Source organism: Marmota monax, unplaced genomic scaffold (genome assembly GCF_021218885.2).
Source record: "Marmota monax isolate L192 unplaced genomic scaffold, Marmota_monax_Labrador192_F-V1.1 WCK01_AAM20220418_F8-fsc00015, whole genome shotgun sequence".
Classification (NCBI taxonomy): domain Eukaryota; kingdom Metazoa; phylum Chordata; class Mammalia; order Rodentia; family Sciuridae; genus Marmota; species Marmota monax.
The window spans coordinates 626631-643827 of NW_026692194.1; the positions used below are offsets into that span (position 1 = coordinate 626631).

The 17197-nt window shown below is 33.1% G+C and overlaps 1 protein-coding gene across 2 annotated transcripts in view; it reads right to left on the reverse strand.

The window, feature by feature from the left end:
• Aplf (aprataxin and PNKP like factor) overlaps positions 1-17197 on the reverse strand; it is a 114299-nt gene that overhangs the window by 46827 nt on the left and 50275 nt on the right. For both annotated transcript variants that reach the window (XM_046422527.2, XM_046422518.2), the window contains 2 exons: positions 14377-14558; positions 7500-7855 (listed from right to left, as the gene is read on the reverse strand). In XM_046422527.2, coding sequence (XP_046278483.1) covers positions 7500-7855; positions 14377-14558 — 538 coding nt within the window. The remainder of the gene's footprint in view (positions 1-7499; positions 7856-14376; positions 14559-17197) is intronic.

The following is a 17197-nucleotide window of genomic DNA, read 5'->3' on the forward strand; positions in this document are numbered from 1 at the left end:
GATAGGGATTGCATTAAATCTACATATGACTTTGGGTAGTAGTGACATCAGCACTGTCTTTGCTATTACAGTTGCTTGCTTATGCACTACAACAACAGACATGAGTAGTTGCAACAAAAACCATATGGATGGAGAAGTTGAAAATATTTACTGTTTGGTCTTCTAAAAAGTTTAACAATACTGATCTGCACTATTATGTTTTAATATATGTTTCCCCAATGACTAATGAGCTTTAAAATCCTCTTATATGCTTATTGGCCATTTAGATATCCTTTTTTGCAAAGTACCTTCTGCTCCTTTTTTTTTTTTTCCCCCTGAACTGGTAATCATTTTCTTTTTTTGAGCAGGGTGGTACTGGGTGAGGATTGAACCCAAGAGGACCTTACTACTGAGCTACATCCCAATCTCTTTTTATTTTTTATTTCGAGATGAGGTCTTGCTAAGTTGCTTAGGACCTTGTTATTTAGTGCTAAGGCTGGCCTCAAGCTTGTGATCTCCTGCCTCAGTCTCTCAAGACTCTGAGATCACAGGTATGTGCAATCATTTTCTTATTGCTTGCTAATTAATTATTTTTTACATAAGTCCCTTGATATACATATAACTTCTTAGTGGCTTGCCTGTTCACTCTTTTAATATTATATTCTGATTTACTGAAAATGGTAATTTTAACATAATCCAATTGGTCACCTGAATTACCTGATTATGATCATATTTTAATCAGGCTAAGGAAACTTTGCCCATACTATGAATGTATTCCACTATGTTATCTTCTGCTAAATTTATTGTTATATATTTTACATTTAAAAAAAATTAAATCCACCTGAAATTTTTTTGGGGATTGATAGGTATGGGGAAAAATTAAGACTATTATTTTTCATGGATAGCCAATTGCCAAACACCACTGATCAAAAGTTCATGCTTAATGCATGGACTGGCAGTGGCACCTTTATCATAAAGTTAGCCATATAGGTTTGGTTTGAGACCCAGCATTCTTTTGTACTATTTATCTAAACTTATACCAATATTACAGTTTTATAATAAGACTCGTTATTTGGTAGCATTTAGTCACTCATGTTTGCGCTTGAGGATTTTATTCAGTATTCTAGGTCCTTTGCTATTCTACTATAAAATCAGTTTGTCAACTTACACACCCTGTGCACACATATGCTTATACACACACAGAGACACAAACACACACGCACACTTTACTAAGATTTTGATGAATGTCTTTAACTTATAAATTTTGATAAAATGTATATCTTCATAATATTGATTCTTCTTATTTATGTGCATAATACACTCCTTATTTAATTTCTTAATATAATCACCACATATATTTTGCATCTTCTGTTAAATTTAGTCCTGGCTAGTTAAGGTTTTAATACTGTCACAAATCTTCTAGTTTTAAAAGTCCTGACAGTTGTTGCTGGGATACAGAAATGATTATGCTAAATTCATTTATTAATACAAAGAATATGAAGTTTATTCTGAATTTTCAAGTTAGATGGTCATGTCATCTGTAAATAATTATAGGTTGATTGCTTCCTTTCCAATCATATTGTCTATTTCTTTTTCTTGCCTTATTGTACTGGCTATGATCTCTATTATAATGTTGAATAAGAGTAGTGATGATAAGCATACTTGTTTAGTTTTCACCGTCATGAAAAAAGACTTTTATATTTCACCCAAAAGTATGATGTTCCTTACTAAACTGAAAATATCTTTTATTCCTATGTTGCTAAAAATTTTTTCACAAATGGGATGACAAATTTTATGAAATGATTTTTCTGTATTGAGATGATCACTATGATTTTTCTCCTTTAACTTGTGCTAAAGACTAAATTATGTCTCTTCAAAATTCATATATCAAAGCCGGGCACGGTGGCACATGCCTGTAATCCCAGCAGCTCAGGAGGCTGAAGCAGGAGGATCATGAGTCAAAGCCAGCCTCAGGAACAGTGAGGTGCTAAGCAACTCAGTGAGATTCTGTCTTTAAATAAAATACAAAATAGGGGTGGAGATGTGGCTCAGTGGTTGAGTGCTCCTGAGTTCAATCCCTGGTACCAAAACAAAAAATTCATATATCAAAGCCTTAATCCCTAATATGACTATATTTGGAGATAGGGCCTTTAAAGAAATAGTTAAATAAGGTCAAAAGGATGAATCCCTAATCCAATATAACTGGTACTCTTTATAAAATAAGCAGGAGACACCTGGAAAGCACTAATACAGATAAAAAGCCACGTGAGGACACACTGAGAAAGCAGTCATCTCCAAGCCAAGGAGAGAGATCTCAGAGTAAACCAAATTTTGGAGATTTCAGGAATAAACAAATTTGCCAACAGCTTGGCTGAGGCCTTCAAGCCTCCAGAACGAAATGAAATATAAATTTCTATTGCTTAAGCCACTGAGTCTGTGGTATTTTGTTATGACAGTCTTAGCAAACAAATACAACCTATTAATATGGTGAATTACATTAGTTGATTCTTAAATATCAACTTTGCACAAGTCTGAATTTGAAATAACTCTTTGTAGTGACAGAGTATTCTTTTAATATATAGCAAGAATCAATTTGCTGTTATTTTGTTTAAGATTTTCACTCTATATTCTCATTGGATTTTGCTATCAAGTTTATGATAGCTTCAAAAAATTGAATTGGGAGATTTCTTTCTATATATTCTCTGAAAATATTATATAATAATTACCATTTTCTTTAAATGATTAATGTAATTCACCAGTAATGTACTCTGGGACCATACCTTTCCTTATCAAAGTATATAATTATGGATTTAATTTTCAATGGATATAGGACTATGTTGATTTCATATTTTTACTTGTATTCATTTGGCTAAGAGTCCCCCCCCTCACAAGAATTTGTTCATTTCTTTCAAATTTTAAATTGACTGGCATAAAGTTGTTTATAATATTCACTCATTATTTTTTCAATGTCTATAAGATTTTCAGTGAAGCCCCTATTTCCTTCACAGTATTAGTAATTTGGCCTCCACTTCTGCACTATCCCCACTTCCTCCTACTCCCTACTTGTCCCCTCTTTTTCAGTCATTCTGAGAGTTAATAATGCTATTAGTTATTTCAAAAAAGAAACCTCTGGTTTCTCTATTTTATATCTTTATTTTTTCATCATTTTCTTCTCTACCTTTATTATTTTCTTCTTTCTACTTTCTTTAAATTTGTTATTCCTTTTCTAAGGTGAAAGTTCAGTTCACTGATGGTCTTTCTTATTTTCTCATATATGCATCTAAGACAATTAATTTTCCTCTAATACAGATTTAAGCACATTATAAAAGTTTTCATAAGTCACAGTTGTAGTATAATTTAGTTAATATATTTTCTAACATCATTAGAAGCAAATTTCTTAATTTCCAAATACTAGGGGATTTTCTCATTCTACTTTGTTGATTTTTTAGTTTAATTACACTGTACTCAGAAATACCCTTATTTTTGTTCAGTTTTAATCCTTTAAAAAAAATTTTTTAATGTCCTAAGAGATGGTTTACTTTGGGAAGTGTTCCAAAAGTACTTTTATCAGTTTTTCAGTGAAGTATAGTAAATACCCAAAGCAAGTTTGTCCACTGTTTTGTACAAATCTATAGTCTTACTAATTATTTTATCTGACTGACTTATGGCTGACAAAAATAATAAAATCTTCTATTATAATTGTAAATGTATTTCTCCTTTTAACTTCTGCTCTGTGTGTTTTCAAGTTGCAATATTAGGTGCATAACAATTTAGTATTTTCATATTAAAGACTATTTTATCAACATGAATGGCTTCTCTATTTTAATTTTCTGTTATTATACCAGACTACCTAAGACTGGGTAATTTATAAAGAAAGTTTATATAGCTCATTGTTCTGGAGGCTAAGAAGTTCTAGATTGAAAGGCTGCATCTCGTAAGGACTTCATTCTGCATCATAACATGGTAGGGAAAAAGGGGAAAAACAAGTGAGTATGTAATAAAACACTGTTTTATAACAACTCACTCTTGCAATGCCATGAGAGCAAAAATTCATTCACGTAATAAAGACATTAATCTATTCATGACAGTTTTATTCCCATGATCCAAATACCTCCCCCTATGCTTCACCTCCTAACACTGCCACACTGGGGACTAATTTTCTAACACAAAAATTCCAGGAGATATTCAAACCATAATAACTTCAATATCTTCAGTAATGTCTTGCCTTAATTTTTACTTTTTTTTTTTTTTTTTGGTACTGGGAATTGAACTCAGAGGCACTTAACCACTGAGCCACATCCCCAAGCCATTTGAGTTACTTAGGACTTCACTAACTTGCTGAGGCTGGTTTTGAACTCATGATCCTCCTGCCTCAGCCTCCGAGCTTCTGGGATTACAGCGTGTGCTAAGCCCAGTTCTTACTTTATCTTTTATTAGTAATGCATACACAAGATCTTCTTTAGAGTTTAAGGGTTTATGTTTCTCTGTCTTTAAAATTTTGACTTTTATGTGTCCTTATATTTAAAGTATGAGTCTTACAAATAGATTGAAGAATTTTTTTTTTTCTTTTTATCCAGGGTGACAATCTTTCTCTATTAAGTGAGCGTATAATTCCTAATAACTAATAACATTAACTCTACCATCTTACTATTTTCTCCATTTATCCAACTGTTTCCTTTTTTCTCCTTTCTTGCTTTCTTCTAGTTAATCACATTTTTAAATGAGTTCATTTCTCTGTTTTCATTAGCCTCTAATTATATAAGCACTTTTTGGATGATTACCCAGAAATTTCTTATTAATTTTTAATAAATAATGTTGTTAAAAAATAAATTTTAAAAAATAATTGTTATTTATAAATTTAACTTTTAATTTATATCTAATACAAATTATTACTCTTATAATTTATGAGCTATTACAAAGCTATGAATGCTTTTACTTGCTTTAATCATCAACCACTTTAGTGCTATATTTACTTCAATATATTTTGTACATCTTAAAAATTATTATTTCTTAATATAGTCAATATTCATTTATACTTATACTCATATTTTCCTTCCCAGGAAATACATTTATGCTTCCACATTCATGGTCCCTCCTGCTTGGCAAACCCTGAATTCCATTACTGTTGTCCCAAGAGACTGCCCAAAACTCTGCTTGGCCCCTCAACCCTCAGTCTGAAACATTAAAAATTTGGCAGCTTTCACAAGGAGAATAGGAGACTCAAAGTCTTGGCTGCCTCTGATGTTTCAAATGTGACTGTTTAGCTTTTCCAGTTGGTCTCATGGGAAGTTTGGTCTTCAACAAGATTACTTCACATTTACCAGAGGTAAAAATATTGTTACATACTATCACCTTAAATGATTTACGTGAGTTTATATAGATAAAAGCTATAAATTATACTTAAGACATAAATTTCATATATGCTAATAACAGACAACTCAATTTATGGTTGATTTTTTTTTAAAGTAATGTACTCATGGAACACATGATATTAAACAGAAAAACTATATGACCCCAAAGGAATAAAGTCTTCAAAGAAGATTTTTTGGAAGCAACAGTTCCTATAAAGTTAAATGTTACTGTTGTTGTTTTGTTTCACAAAGGATTGAAATAAGATTTAATTGTTTTAGAAATGCTGGATTTGAAGTTCCTGCAGATGTAAGTGGTATATTCCTGAATAAAATTCAGTACAGAAATCTATTTGGGAGATACAGATTTGGGAGTCAACAACATGACATCAAGGGATTGAGTAAAACTAACGTTCAAGAATAATATTCTATTCAGTATACTCTATTCTTATAATCTTGAGGGAAAGCAAGGAGACTTAGGAGATTATTCACTTGTCCTAGAGAGAGACATGGTATAAAACAAAGCAGTATCAATGCAGCTAAAGATAGCTGCATTTAATTGATTTCTACAATGTACATATATAGCAAAAACTCAATATTGTTATTTTCTCCCCTTTGTTATAATTATAAACATTTTATTTTCAAGGTTTGAATGTTAAATATTTTTACATATTAATTATATATACATATCAAAATTAGTGAAAAATAAAATAACTAAAGGTAAGACTTAAAACTAACTTGTATCATTATCAAACGTGAATAAGTGAATTATGGTCTTGATAAAACATTCAATCACCTTTTAACAAAGACAATGATAGTGCTAATACATCTTCTGGACTGAATTGTGTGCCCCTCAAAATTCCTGTGTTTAAGTCCTAGTCCCCCATGTGACTGCATTTGTAGATAGGGTTATGAAAGAGATAATTAAGGTTAAATGAGGTCATAAGAGTAGGGCCCTAATCCAATATAAATGGTATCTTTATGAAGTGAGGAAGAAACACCAAAGAGGTATCAGTACTGTGAAAAGGCTAAATGAGAAAATGGCCATCCCTAAGCCAAGGGGAGAGGTCTCAGAAAAAAAACAAATTTGCAAACACCTTGGTTTAGGCCTTCTAGTCTCCAGAACTCTGAGATATAAATTTCTGTTGTTTAAGTCACTAAGTCTGTAGTATTTTGTTATGGCAGGTCTAAGGAACTAATACAAATTCAAAATGGGATTCTTCAAAATCCAGAGCAAGATCAGGCTTATGTACTCTACAAGTTTTAATATGACATTCTAGATATACAATAAGGCCACTGCAAATAGACAAAATTGTATATAAATGCAAAACTGAGAACTGTTGACACTGAAAACTACAATTATTTGAATGCTAATTTTAAAAAGAAATAATACAAACGTAAAAATACCAGAATATATGGGGTAAATATACTATCTGCATAGAAGACAACAAACTCTACTGGAATGCACTGCTATGATATTTAGTTTGACAAGTTGGCACTCAAAGAAATCCTTTTGAAATTGAACTGTACAATTATTTACGTGCTACTATAAACATTTCAGATGAAACTATAGTCTAAAACTAAGATGTTATAATTTGAATTCACAAAATATGAAGTTAGAAAATACAGGACAATGTGATTAAGTGATATAAATACAGGAGCAATCAATTAACCCAGGAAATATATATTCAGTTGTTTTAGAAGACTGGGGGTGTTAGGTCATTGGATAGAGTGCTTATCTAGCCCTAGATTCAATCCATAGTACCAAAATAAATAAATAAAAATATACAATAAGAGACCTAAACACAATTAAAAATTATCATAATAGACTATACCCAACAACTATTTATGAAGCCATCTCTAGAATATTAAGACATTAAATAGGCAGGTATTTAAGTCTGGGTGATTCCATTTTCAAGTCTGGATTCGCCAGTATTCAGATTCCTGCATTAGTCAGCATGTCTACATATAAAACATTCAATGCCCCATTGTATCTTAAGAGCTTCTGGCAGGATTTGCTAGAATGCATATAGAGAAAGTGCAAACCAGTAGAAAAGCTCCTAACTTTAGGCTAATGGGTTTTATTAGGTTTTTGATATACTACAGCATATATCTATGTAGCTACGTACTGTTAAAATACTGAAATTATATTCTACTCTAATTTCATTTTACCTGTAGCAGTTTGCCCCATACATGCAGGATGTTCTCTTGACTCTGTTTTCTTCGGAACCTCCTGGAACTGAATCACTTGTTTTTGCATGCAAAGTTTCAGGACTGAAGGAATCAGAGGTAGACTCGGGATGAGATCCTTGAAACTCACCACAGGATGATCTGCCTGGAACACTCGAATAACTCTCAGAATAGCTCACTGCCTTGTCGTCTTTATTTGGTGTTCCTTTAGTTATGATTTTATGTTCAGAAACCTTACCAAGCTCCTCTACTGGAATTTCATTTCTCTGTGTATTTGTCTTCAGAGTATTTATATCTGTGCTACTCAGAGTAACTGTAGAAAATGATTCTGGCATTTCCTATTACAAAATAAAAAAATCTGAAATAAGTGAAATGTTTTTGAAAGAAATTTAAGCACAGAAGCATGAAACTACAATATCTATGTAATATGTAAAATTTTAAAACTTTCAAGATTCACATTTTAAAGTTACTTAAAAAAAAATCACTATTTTCTGTCTCTGTTAGGTAGCAGTTTGACATGAGCAGTGGGCCAGGGATTTAAGAAATACTTAGTGAAGAACAAATCAGTAAATCAACAGTCCTGCATCAGTGGCACCTCAAGGTCTGACAAGATAGCCTTCCAGGACCCTGTCCTGATCTCAGCTCTCTAAACTATTCCTTTTATAAGAGGAGGAAGATAGATGAACTCAGGGGGTAAAAACCAGGGGTAAGGACATGTTTGCTCAAAAGGGCCAAATTGCTGAAATATCTTAAACAAGATACACAAACAATGCTGACCAGAAAAAAATGGAACTTGTGACTGTGACAAGACCCTGAGTCCCTGGGAAAGCAAAATATGAGACAAATAACTGTCAATCCAATAGTAGGTGGATCTGGGAAGTGGAGACTTTTAAAGCTGTTTCATACTCTAAGTTTTGTGTGTGTGTTTCTGAATTCTTCTCAGCAAAGACATAAGAACCAAGGATAGGACAAATCTCCTCCATAACATCTCTAGTTTAGCAACTTTGAAACAATTTGCAACTATTAGAAAATAAATTTAAAGTTGCACTAAACCTTTATAATTATGTCAGACGTTCAATGAAAAATAATCAGAAAAATACAAATGAAACATAAAGATTTAATTTCATTTGAATATAATCTCTCAAAAATAGCTCTTAAATGTCTCTGTTCAAACATGTGTCATTCTGTTCCCATACACTGTCCTTATAATCCTATAAAATTACTGAAATACTTTATTTCTACCCTCTAAATATAATTATGGTTTTTCTGTAGCTGAATGGTAAAACTGTTCCTAGCTCACACAATCAAAAATTCTGCAAGAAGGTATGCAATGACAAATTCAGAAAAAAAAGCATTTCCCATATAAACGTTTAACCAATTTAAAGATGTTTTGAAACAAATAAACATTTTCATTAGTACTGTAGAAGCTTTTTAATTTATACTTACCACTAGCATAAAGAATAATCCTAGTCTTATCTTATTAAATGATCTCTTAATAACTTATCCTTCCTGTGAAGTAGAAGCAGTGCTCAGATACATACAAGCCATCCTGGTAACCATTCATACGATGTGATGACTACATACCAGCTACACATAAATGCTCACCTCCATATATAAGTAAGGAACTCATATATATTACTGCCAGCTAGAAAAAGCTGGTTTGATATTACTTAGAATCCAATAGTTCAAATTTCTTAAGTTATTATTAATATGACTTCTTTTGAAGTATTTACTTTAGTGTCTTAATATTTTTCTTTCTTTTTTAAGAAATATGGTATATTTCAAATAAATACAGTAAATTTCAAAATACTACTCAATACTATTCACCTTGCAAATGGAACTAACCTAGATCTTACTGTGGTTCTGTATAGTAATAGATAACCCACAGGGAAAGCAATCATTTGTCTAGCTCTTGTAGCTTAGCCTTGGCTGGTAGCATTCATGTCACATCTCTAACAATATACATTGCTTCTAAGCTGCTCCATCCCAGTCTCATACAGCTACTATAGGACCATCTGGAACGTACTAGCAACTGAAACTCTCGGATGGGAATGGGGCAATCCTGACCTACCTCCCCACACTTGGTCAGCTCTTCTCAATTTTCTTTTTCCCCCTTCAGCAATGGGGTAGATCAGCAATTCCATTACCTAAGCAGATATCCAATAAAATGTCAGGCTCTTATTCCTGCTGGCATTTCTAAACTCCATAACTAATTATCTTACAGTGCCTTTTAGAAAGGAAGGAGGTAAATTCTCCCCACAAACACTGCACTATCCTAGACCTTAAAAGGTTCTGGCATCTTGGTTCTCTCTGTGTAAAGCCTGGGGATAGAATGGGACATTAAAGTAATAATGACATATTTAAAGATGTTTTTAACTAAACAAGAGCAATATGTATACTATAATACTCTTCAGCTTAAAAAAACTTCCCATCTATTTATATGTGTATTTACTTATGCAAATCAGATATAAAGCTTGAATGAATACATAAAACGAATACATAAAGTAGATCCAAGGATGAGGCAAATCAAAGTGTTTAATCCACATGCTTCCAAATCTGCTTTTAACAAAAAGCATATAGTATTTTGCTACATAAAAACTGAAAATCCAGAGGTAATCTTCCTCCCTTGCTCTTTCTCCCAACCCCATTAGGGAACAGGGGTGGAAGGGAAAGGGAGGGAGTATGGGAATAGCAAGGATAGTGGAAGGAGACGGTCATCATTATACAAAATTAATGTATGAAGATGTGAATTTGGTGTCAACATACCTTATATACAAATAGAGATTTGATAAATTGTGGTATAAAGGTGTATTAAGAATTGCAATGCAAAAAAATTATGAATGTAATGCACTCCTCTATTGTGATGTATGCAAGAAATAATTAAAAAACCTGAAAATCCAAAGAAAATGAAATACAAGAAATGAAATCTATAGCATCATAGTTCAACACTCTCTAATTTCATTAAATATAAAGAAGAATTTGTTTTATTTAAAAAAACCTAAGGCCTCACAAGGAGTATGTTTAATTGACATGCTAATTTACCCTCTAAAAAAGAAAGGAATAGCAATATTATGGATCAGGAGTTCTCAAATATATTCTAAGAGGTACAAAAGTTAGAATTCATAATGCTCTTTTTGGAACTCCATGAAATATTGATAGACAGTAGACCCTTGGCATTCAAGAATTTAACAGTTTCAATTATTTATAAATGATCCCAAAATCCATTACCTGAAGTACTCTGTAAGTTTGCTGAGATATAAATCTGTACTGTGCCAATTACAAAGCTCATGAGCTAAAGCAACTTGTGAATGAGGGAACAGAAAAGATGGAAGGCTCTCGATATGAGGGGTAGGAGGAAAACAGAGAGCTCCATTTTTTTCTAAGCATTTCACATTGCTAATTTATTAAGAATTGATGCAAATGTGAAGGATTTAGTATAGAAAGCCAGAGATACGTGGTAGAATGGCCAGATCCCCTACAATCTGAAAATACATGTTAAAAACTTCAGAGAACAAAGAACATGAAGCTGGTAGAAGGCAATATTGGTGCTTGCAGGTGACTGGAATGTACTGTTAAAGCTATTAAAATAGTCTATTAAATTGCCCAAGAAGTCCTTTCCAGCCCCTCAACCATCTGAAGTTTAATATACTACAAAGAACAGGAAAAAGAACTTCCTTCTAGAATAAATTCAATGAGATAATTTGTTGTTGTTTCCAAGCTTTCCTTGGCACAAATGTCTGTGCCAGTTAGTTGCCTTATAAGTCCTACATCGACTCCATTAGTATACACATGCTAATGTCTGAAAAATCCCAACTTCCTGGCCACAACCTCATTCCTAAGCTTCAAATTCATATATTCTAACACTAGCTCAACATTTCTGCCTCAATTATTCTATGCGCTTCAACTCAAAATGCCAAAGCTGAAATCCTGTCTGTATTCTCTACCAGTTTCTGCCAACAGAACATATCCATTAATCCTAGCCAAAAATTTAGATGTCCTTTATTCCTGTACTTTCCCAAAATCTAAGCAACAACTTCTGCAGTTTTGCTTTCATAAATATTTTTCTAATCCAATGCCACTTCACTATCCTTTTAGTCACTGCCCTGCCTCTAATTCTCTTTATTTCCTGACTGTGTTAATGCCATAATCTCTTCCCTCTCTGAGACTTTCAACTTGTTCTCTTTTAAACTCTCTTCTAAAGAGCTAAAAGGGTTATTTCTGTGAATGAAAATATTTCAAGGTCCTCCCTCTGCAAAAGTTCCCACCTCACATTGCTGCCCTCCATAATATCAAACTTCTAAGAAAAGTAGTTTCCCGCCTACTACAGGTTGAGTATCCCTTAACCAAACTGTTGAGGACCAGAAATGTTTTAGATTTCAATTTTTTGGATTTGGGAATATTTGAGAAGATTTTATTGGGTTGAGCATCCCTAATCTGAAAACCCCAAATCTGAAATACTTAAAAATTCATAACTTTTTGAGCTCTTTGTAGTGCAAAAAAGTTTCAAATTTCAAGGTATTTCAGATTTTGGATTTTTAGGTTAGGGATTCTCAACTTATATTTAAATTTCTTTTGCTCTTCTACCAGCTATCCCATCTACCTGGGACCTGATGACTTATTCTGATGAAAAGAATGTGGTAGAAATGGCACAGTAACAGTTCTAGCTCTACATCTTAAAAGATCTGGCAGCTTCTTTGACCCTCTTAGTATCCAGCTGTCAATAAAGATGTTCAGTCTAGACTAATTAATGGTAAGTGGAAGGTGGGAGACCCAGCCAGTTCCTAGTTATCCATTACCCCTTGATGAGGCACCATTGATGTTCCTGGAGCCATCTCAGATGCTCCAGCTTCAGCACAGCTCCTAGCTAAAATGCAGCCCAGCAGACATTAAAAATATGCCACAGAAAAATTGTCCAAATTGACCCAGCCAACTCATGGAATTATAAGAAAAAATAAATCTTTGTTGTAGTGAGCCACTAAGTGTTGGGGTTGCTTATTTCACAGCAAAAAAGAGCAGATACACCTTACAATTCTATTTTGCTTTAAACTGGATCAGGCTTCCTAATATTACTTCTGACAAAGTTCATGATTTATGTAAAATTATGTTTTAAAAAAATACCATTGTTTTCATCTGTTTTGTGCTGTTGTAACAGAATACTGCAGTAATTTATAAAGAAATAAATTTATTCTCTCCCAGTTCTAGGGTTTGGGAAGCCCAAGATGAAGTCTCCTTATAGGGTAGAAGGTAGAAGGGCAAAAGAGAACGAATGTTGTCTTCTGAGGTGACAGAAAAGCAAAAAGGGTAAACCCACTCTTAAAAACCCTTGTTATAGCATTTTTTAAATTTTTATTGTTTTAGTTGTAGTTGGACACAATAACTTTATTTTACTTTTATGTGGTGCTGAGGATTGAACCCAGCGCCCCACCTGTGCTAGGCGAGCAATATACCACTGAGCCATAAACCCAGCCCCTGTTACAGCATTTTTAATCCATTCATGAGGGTGAGGACCTCATGAGCCAACCCACCCCCAAAACTGTTGCACTGTGGATTTAGTTTAAACATAATTTTTTGGAGGGGACAAAAACATTCAAACCATAGCAACCATTCTTTTCATTAATCAATTCAAGAACTCTAATTTTCACTTCTAAAATAGACAATTACATAACTGTTAAACGTTTCAGAAAGACACAAGAACTGATGAAAAATGTGAACTACTTCAGAGCAAAGTGAAAAATATGAACTAATTCATGAAGCAAAGTGATTACAGTCACAAACCCTTTCACACAATCTAATCTATATAGGAGAAAAATCCATTGTATCCCAAATGAAAGGATCTATTTGAGACTTGAGGTTTCTAGCAATGTGATCTTGGGACAGCTTTCAACTTCGAGGGCACATTAAAATACTAACATACTAATAAACAGACCACACAGAACAAATGAGTAGGAATCTTAGGAACAAGGACTGGCAGGGGGGAGGTGATTTCTATCCCTTCTCTTTACTTATTTTTCTTTAAGAGAATATAATTCATTTTTTCCCAAGTAAATAATCCCACTTCTGCTCTGAAGCCCTCACCAAAACTGTTCTTTGAGTTCTTAATAATTGGCAAATGCCCTCCATCTGACTAGACAGGTGAGCCCAACCTATTATTTTCTCTCATTTTTCACTTTCTCTCACCTGTTCTGCAATGTAGCTATTTCTACAGGACCAGCTGAAAGAAAGTGGGCAGAGATGCAGGTGGGCTCTGGAAAGGCCCTACTCAGGCCTTCAGTCTCAGTCATGTTCTCTGGCCCAGCTATACCAGAAAGCTCTGCATAAAGGAGGGGTAAATCTCTTGCAGAACCCTTAAGGGAGGAAGAACATTTAGCCAAGCAGAGCTCAATTCTTTCTGGGACTTGTCTGTAATACTCCCTTGATGTCATCAAAATTTCAAAAATACCTCAAATATCTTGGATTTGCTTAGTATTATTTATCAATTTAAAAGATATAAAGTTTTTCTCATGGTTATCAAACTTTATGACTTGGAATAAGCACAGTAAAACATATATACCATAGATGTTCTTTTGAATAAAATAATTTCTCTTCTAAAAAAAAGGCAAAGGCAATTGATATGTTCAGAGGTCAAAGAGTAGAATGTGTGAAGGCTCAAAGTTTATCTAAGAAAAGTTTAATTTTAATAAGTTTTTATGTCAAATATATATGAGCCATAATATATTTTGCTTTCACTTATAAAACTTGACTCTATAAGTAAGCAAAGTTGAGTCCATAGGGACTGGATACATTTTTCCAAAAGGAAAAGAAGCTCTACTAAGAGGCATAAGAAAGTAAATAATCAAATAATACATTTTTTAAAAATCACCTTGGATGAAATGATAGACTCTTCTTGATCAGCATTTTTGCACTTTTTTCCTGCATCATCTTCTGCTGATATACTTTCTGAATTTCCTGATGAAATTACTCGCTTTCTTTGCTGGCTCATGTTTACTTGGGTTTTATCTTTGGAGATTCCTTCTTTTCCACATTCTTGGATTATATTATTATCTTACACATATACATAAAGACAAAGAAAATTATATTCCATATTTCATATGTCAATATTCCATACAAAAAAAGAGACTAAAAGAGCAAATAAAATTAAAGTTCCGTTTACAGTAAAGCCAATTTAAAAAACCTTATTTGCAAATCACAAGGCCAAGGTGCCAGTGGGAGCTCCGTGCCTTAACTGTTTCACCTTACCTTTCTCTCTGAACTTTGTTTTCATCTGCAAAGTGGCAATTCTAATAAATCACAGAATTTTCAGAAGAAGTAAATGTGTTGATATGTAAACTATCTACTAAAGCACCTGACACATGTTAGTTATATATATTTTTCATTGCAGAACTGAATTTCTCTAAAAGAAAACCTGCATAGAGCAACTCAATGAACCTTGCATATGCTTACTAAATATTTAACATCCACAGTGAAGAATACAATTTATCCTAAACAAAGATAAGAACCCAAAATAACCCAAAAGGAGAATGACCTCTACAGACTTTGTCAAGGAAGACATTAAGACTCAATAATAATGGACATCTTATCCTATGTAATTTCAATATAGTTGGTAAGCCTAAGTGAGTATATTATATTTAAATGTCATAAATAATCTAATACAAAATCAAAAAGACCTACTTGTTTTTAAGAGAAAAATATTCATGGCTGGCCAGGCACGATGGTGCACGCCTGTAATCCCAGAGACTTGGGAGGCTGAGACAGAAGGATCATGAGTTCAAAGCCAGCCTCAGCAAAAGTGAGGACTAAGCAACTCAGTGAGACCCTGTCTCTAAATAAAACACAAAATAGGGCTGGGGATGTATCTTACTGGTTGATTTGCCCCTGAGTTCAATCTCCAATACGGCCCTCCAAAAAATTTCATGGGTAATTGTCTCTTTTATAATAGAATGATACCTTCAAAAGGGAAAAGACTTTATGTGCCTTGTTAATTATTTATTTCTTCCTTGAGTCTCCAATACCTACAAATGGCCTAGTACAAAGCTGGTGCTCAATAAATATTTTTGACTAAGTGAATTGTGAATATGAACAGAATTTGTCCCTAAATTCCCTGGAGATCCAGAATATAGGTATTCTGATATATATGATCTTTAATCATTATTCCATATTCTGGAAAAAGCTAGAAAATGCAGTTTAACTTTTGTAGGCCATACAGTGTATGTCACAACTACTTCACTCTACCTTTGAAACAAAAGAACAGCCACATACAAGATATATGTGGATGATCATGGTTGTGTTCCAATAAAACTTTATTCGCAAAAAAATGGCCTATAGTTTGCTTAGGATTATTCCGAAGGATATTGAAGTGGCCTGAAATAATATTCCTTAAATTCAGGGAAAAAAGGGCAACGGAATGCTGTTCATATTATCAAATAGGAATATGAATTGAACCATTATAAAGATAATGTACAGTAGTCCCCCTTTAACCATAGTTTCACTCTCCTGTTTCACTTACCTATGTCACCCATGAAAACTTCCAGAAATAAACAATTCATAAATTTTAAATTGCATGCCATTCTGAGTAGCATAATGAAATCTTGTACCTTCCAGCACTCTCCCACCTGAATATAAATCATTCTTTTGTTCAGCAACATCCACACTGTATATTGTTAGTCACTTAATAGCTGTCCTGGTTATCAGATCAATTGTTGTGGTATCTCAGTGCTTACATTCAATTAACCCATATTTTGCTTAATAATGGCCCTAAAGCACAAGAGTAATAATGTTGGTAACTCAGATATGCCAAAGATAAGCCATAAAATGTGTTCTTTAAGAGAAAAGGTTAAAGTACAAAACATTTTTTTTCTTTTAAGTACTATGGATTGAACCCAGAGGCATTCTAATTACTGAGGACACTCCTATCTCTTTTTTAAATTTTTACTTTGAGACAAGGTCTCACAAAATTTCTAAGGCTGGCTTTAAACATGCAATCTTTCTATTTCAGACTCCTGAGTTGTGGGGATTATAACTATGGATCAACTTGCCTGATAATAAAAGATATTTTCAGAGGAAGAAAAAAGAGACCATATTCACATAACTATTATATAATTTAGTATATGACCAAAATTGTTCTATTTTATTATTACTTATTATTGCTAATCTCTTACCATGCCTAACTTTGAAATTAAACTTTATCATAGATATAGATGGATAGGAAGAAATACAGCATATAAATTTTGGTACTATCAATGGTTATAGGTATCCACTGGGGGTCTCAGAATAAATCTCCTGCAGATAAGGGGGAAATTACTGTATTTATTAAATAAAACATATGCATAAACTAGTCAATACTAAACTTTGCCTAAATGACTTAAATATTCATCATGAATCTAAATTAGGAAACATTTCCTAGCATTTTAGGAAACTATCAGGAATGAGATTTAATAGAACTATACACCTTGGTGCAACATATGCAACAGCAGTTATGCATTCATAAAACCAAATAAACTAATAATAGTATAGCAGTTTTGCTTACTATACTGAGAACTATAAAATGTAAATTAAGACATACCTTCTATCAAAATGATAGTGGACCACATTCCACATGTTACACATGTACATAAAATTCTAAAATTAAATATACCTATTTAAAATAGCCAATTATTTAAAATTCTAAATTCTCTACTATAAAT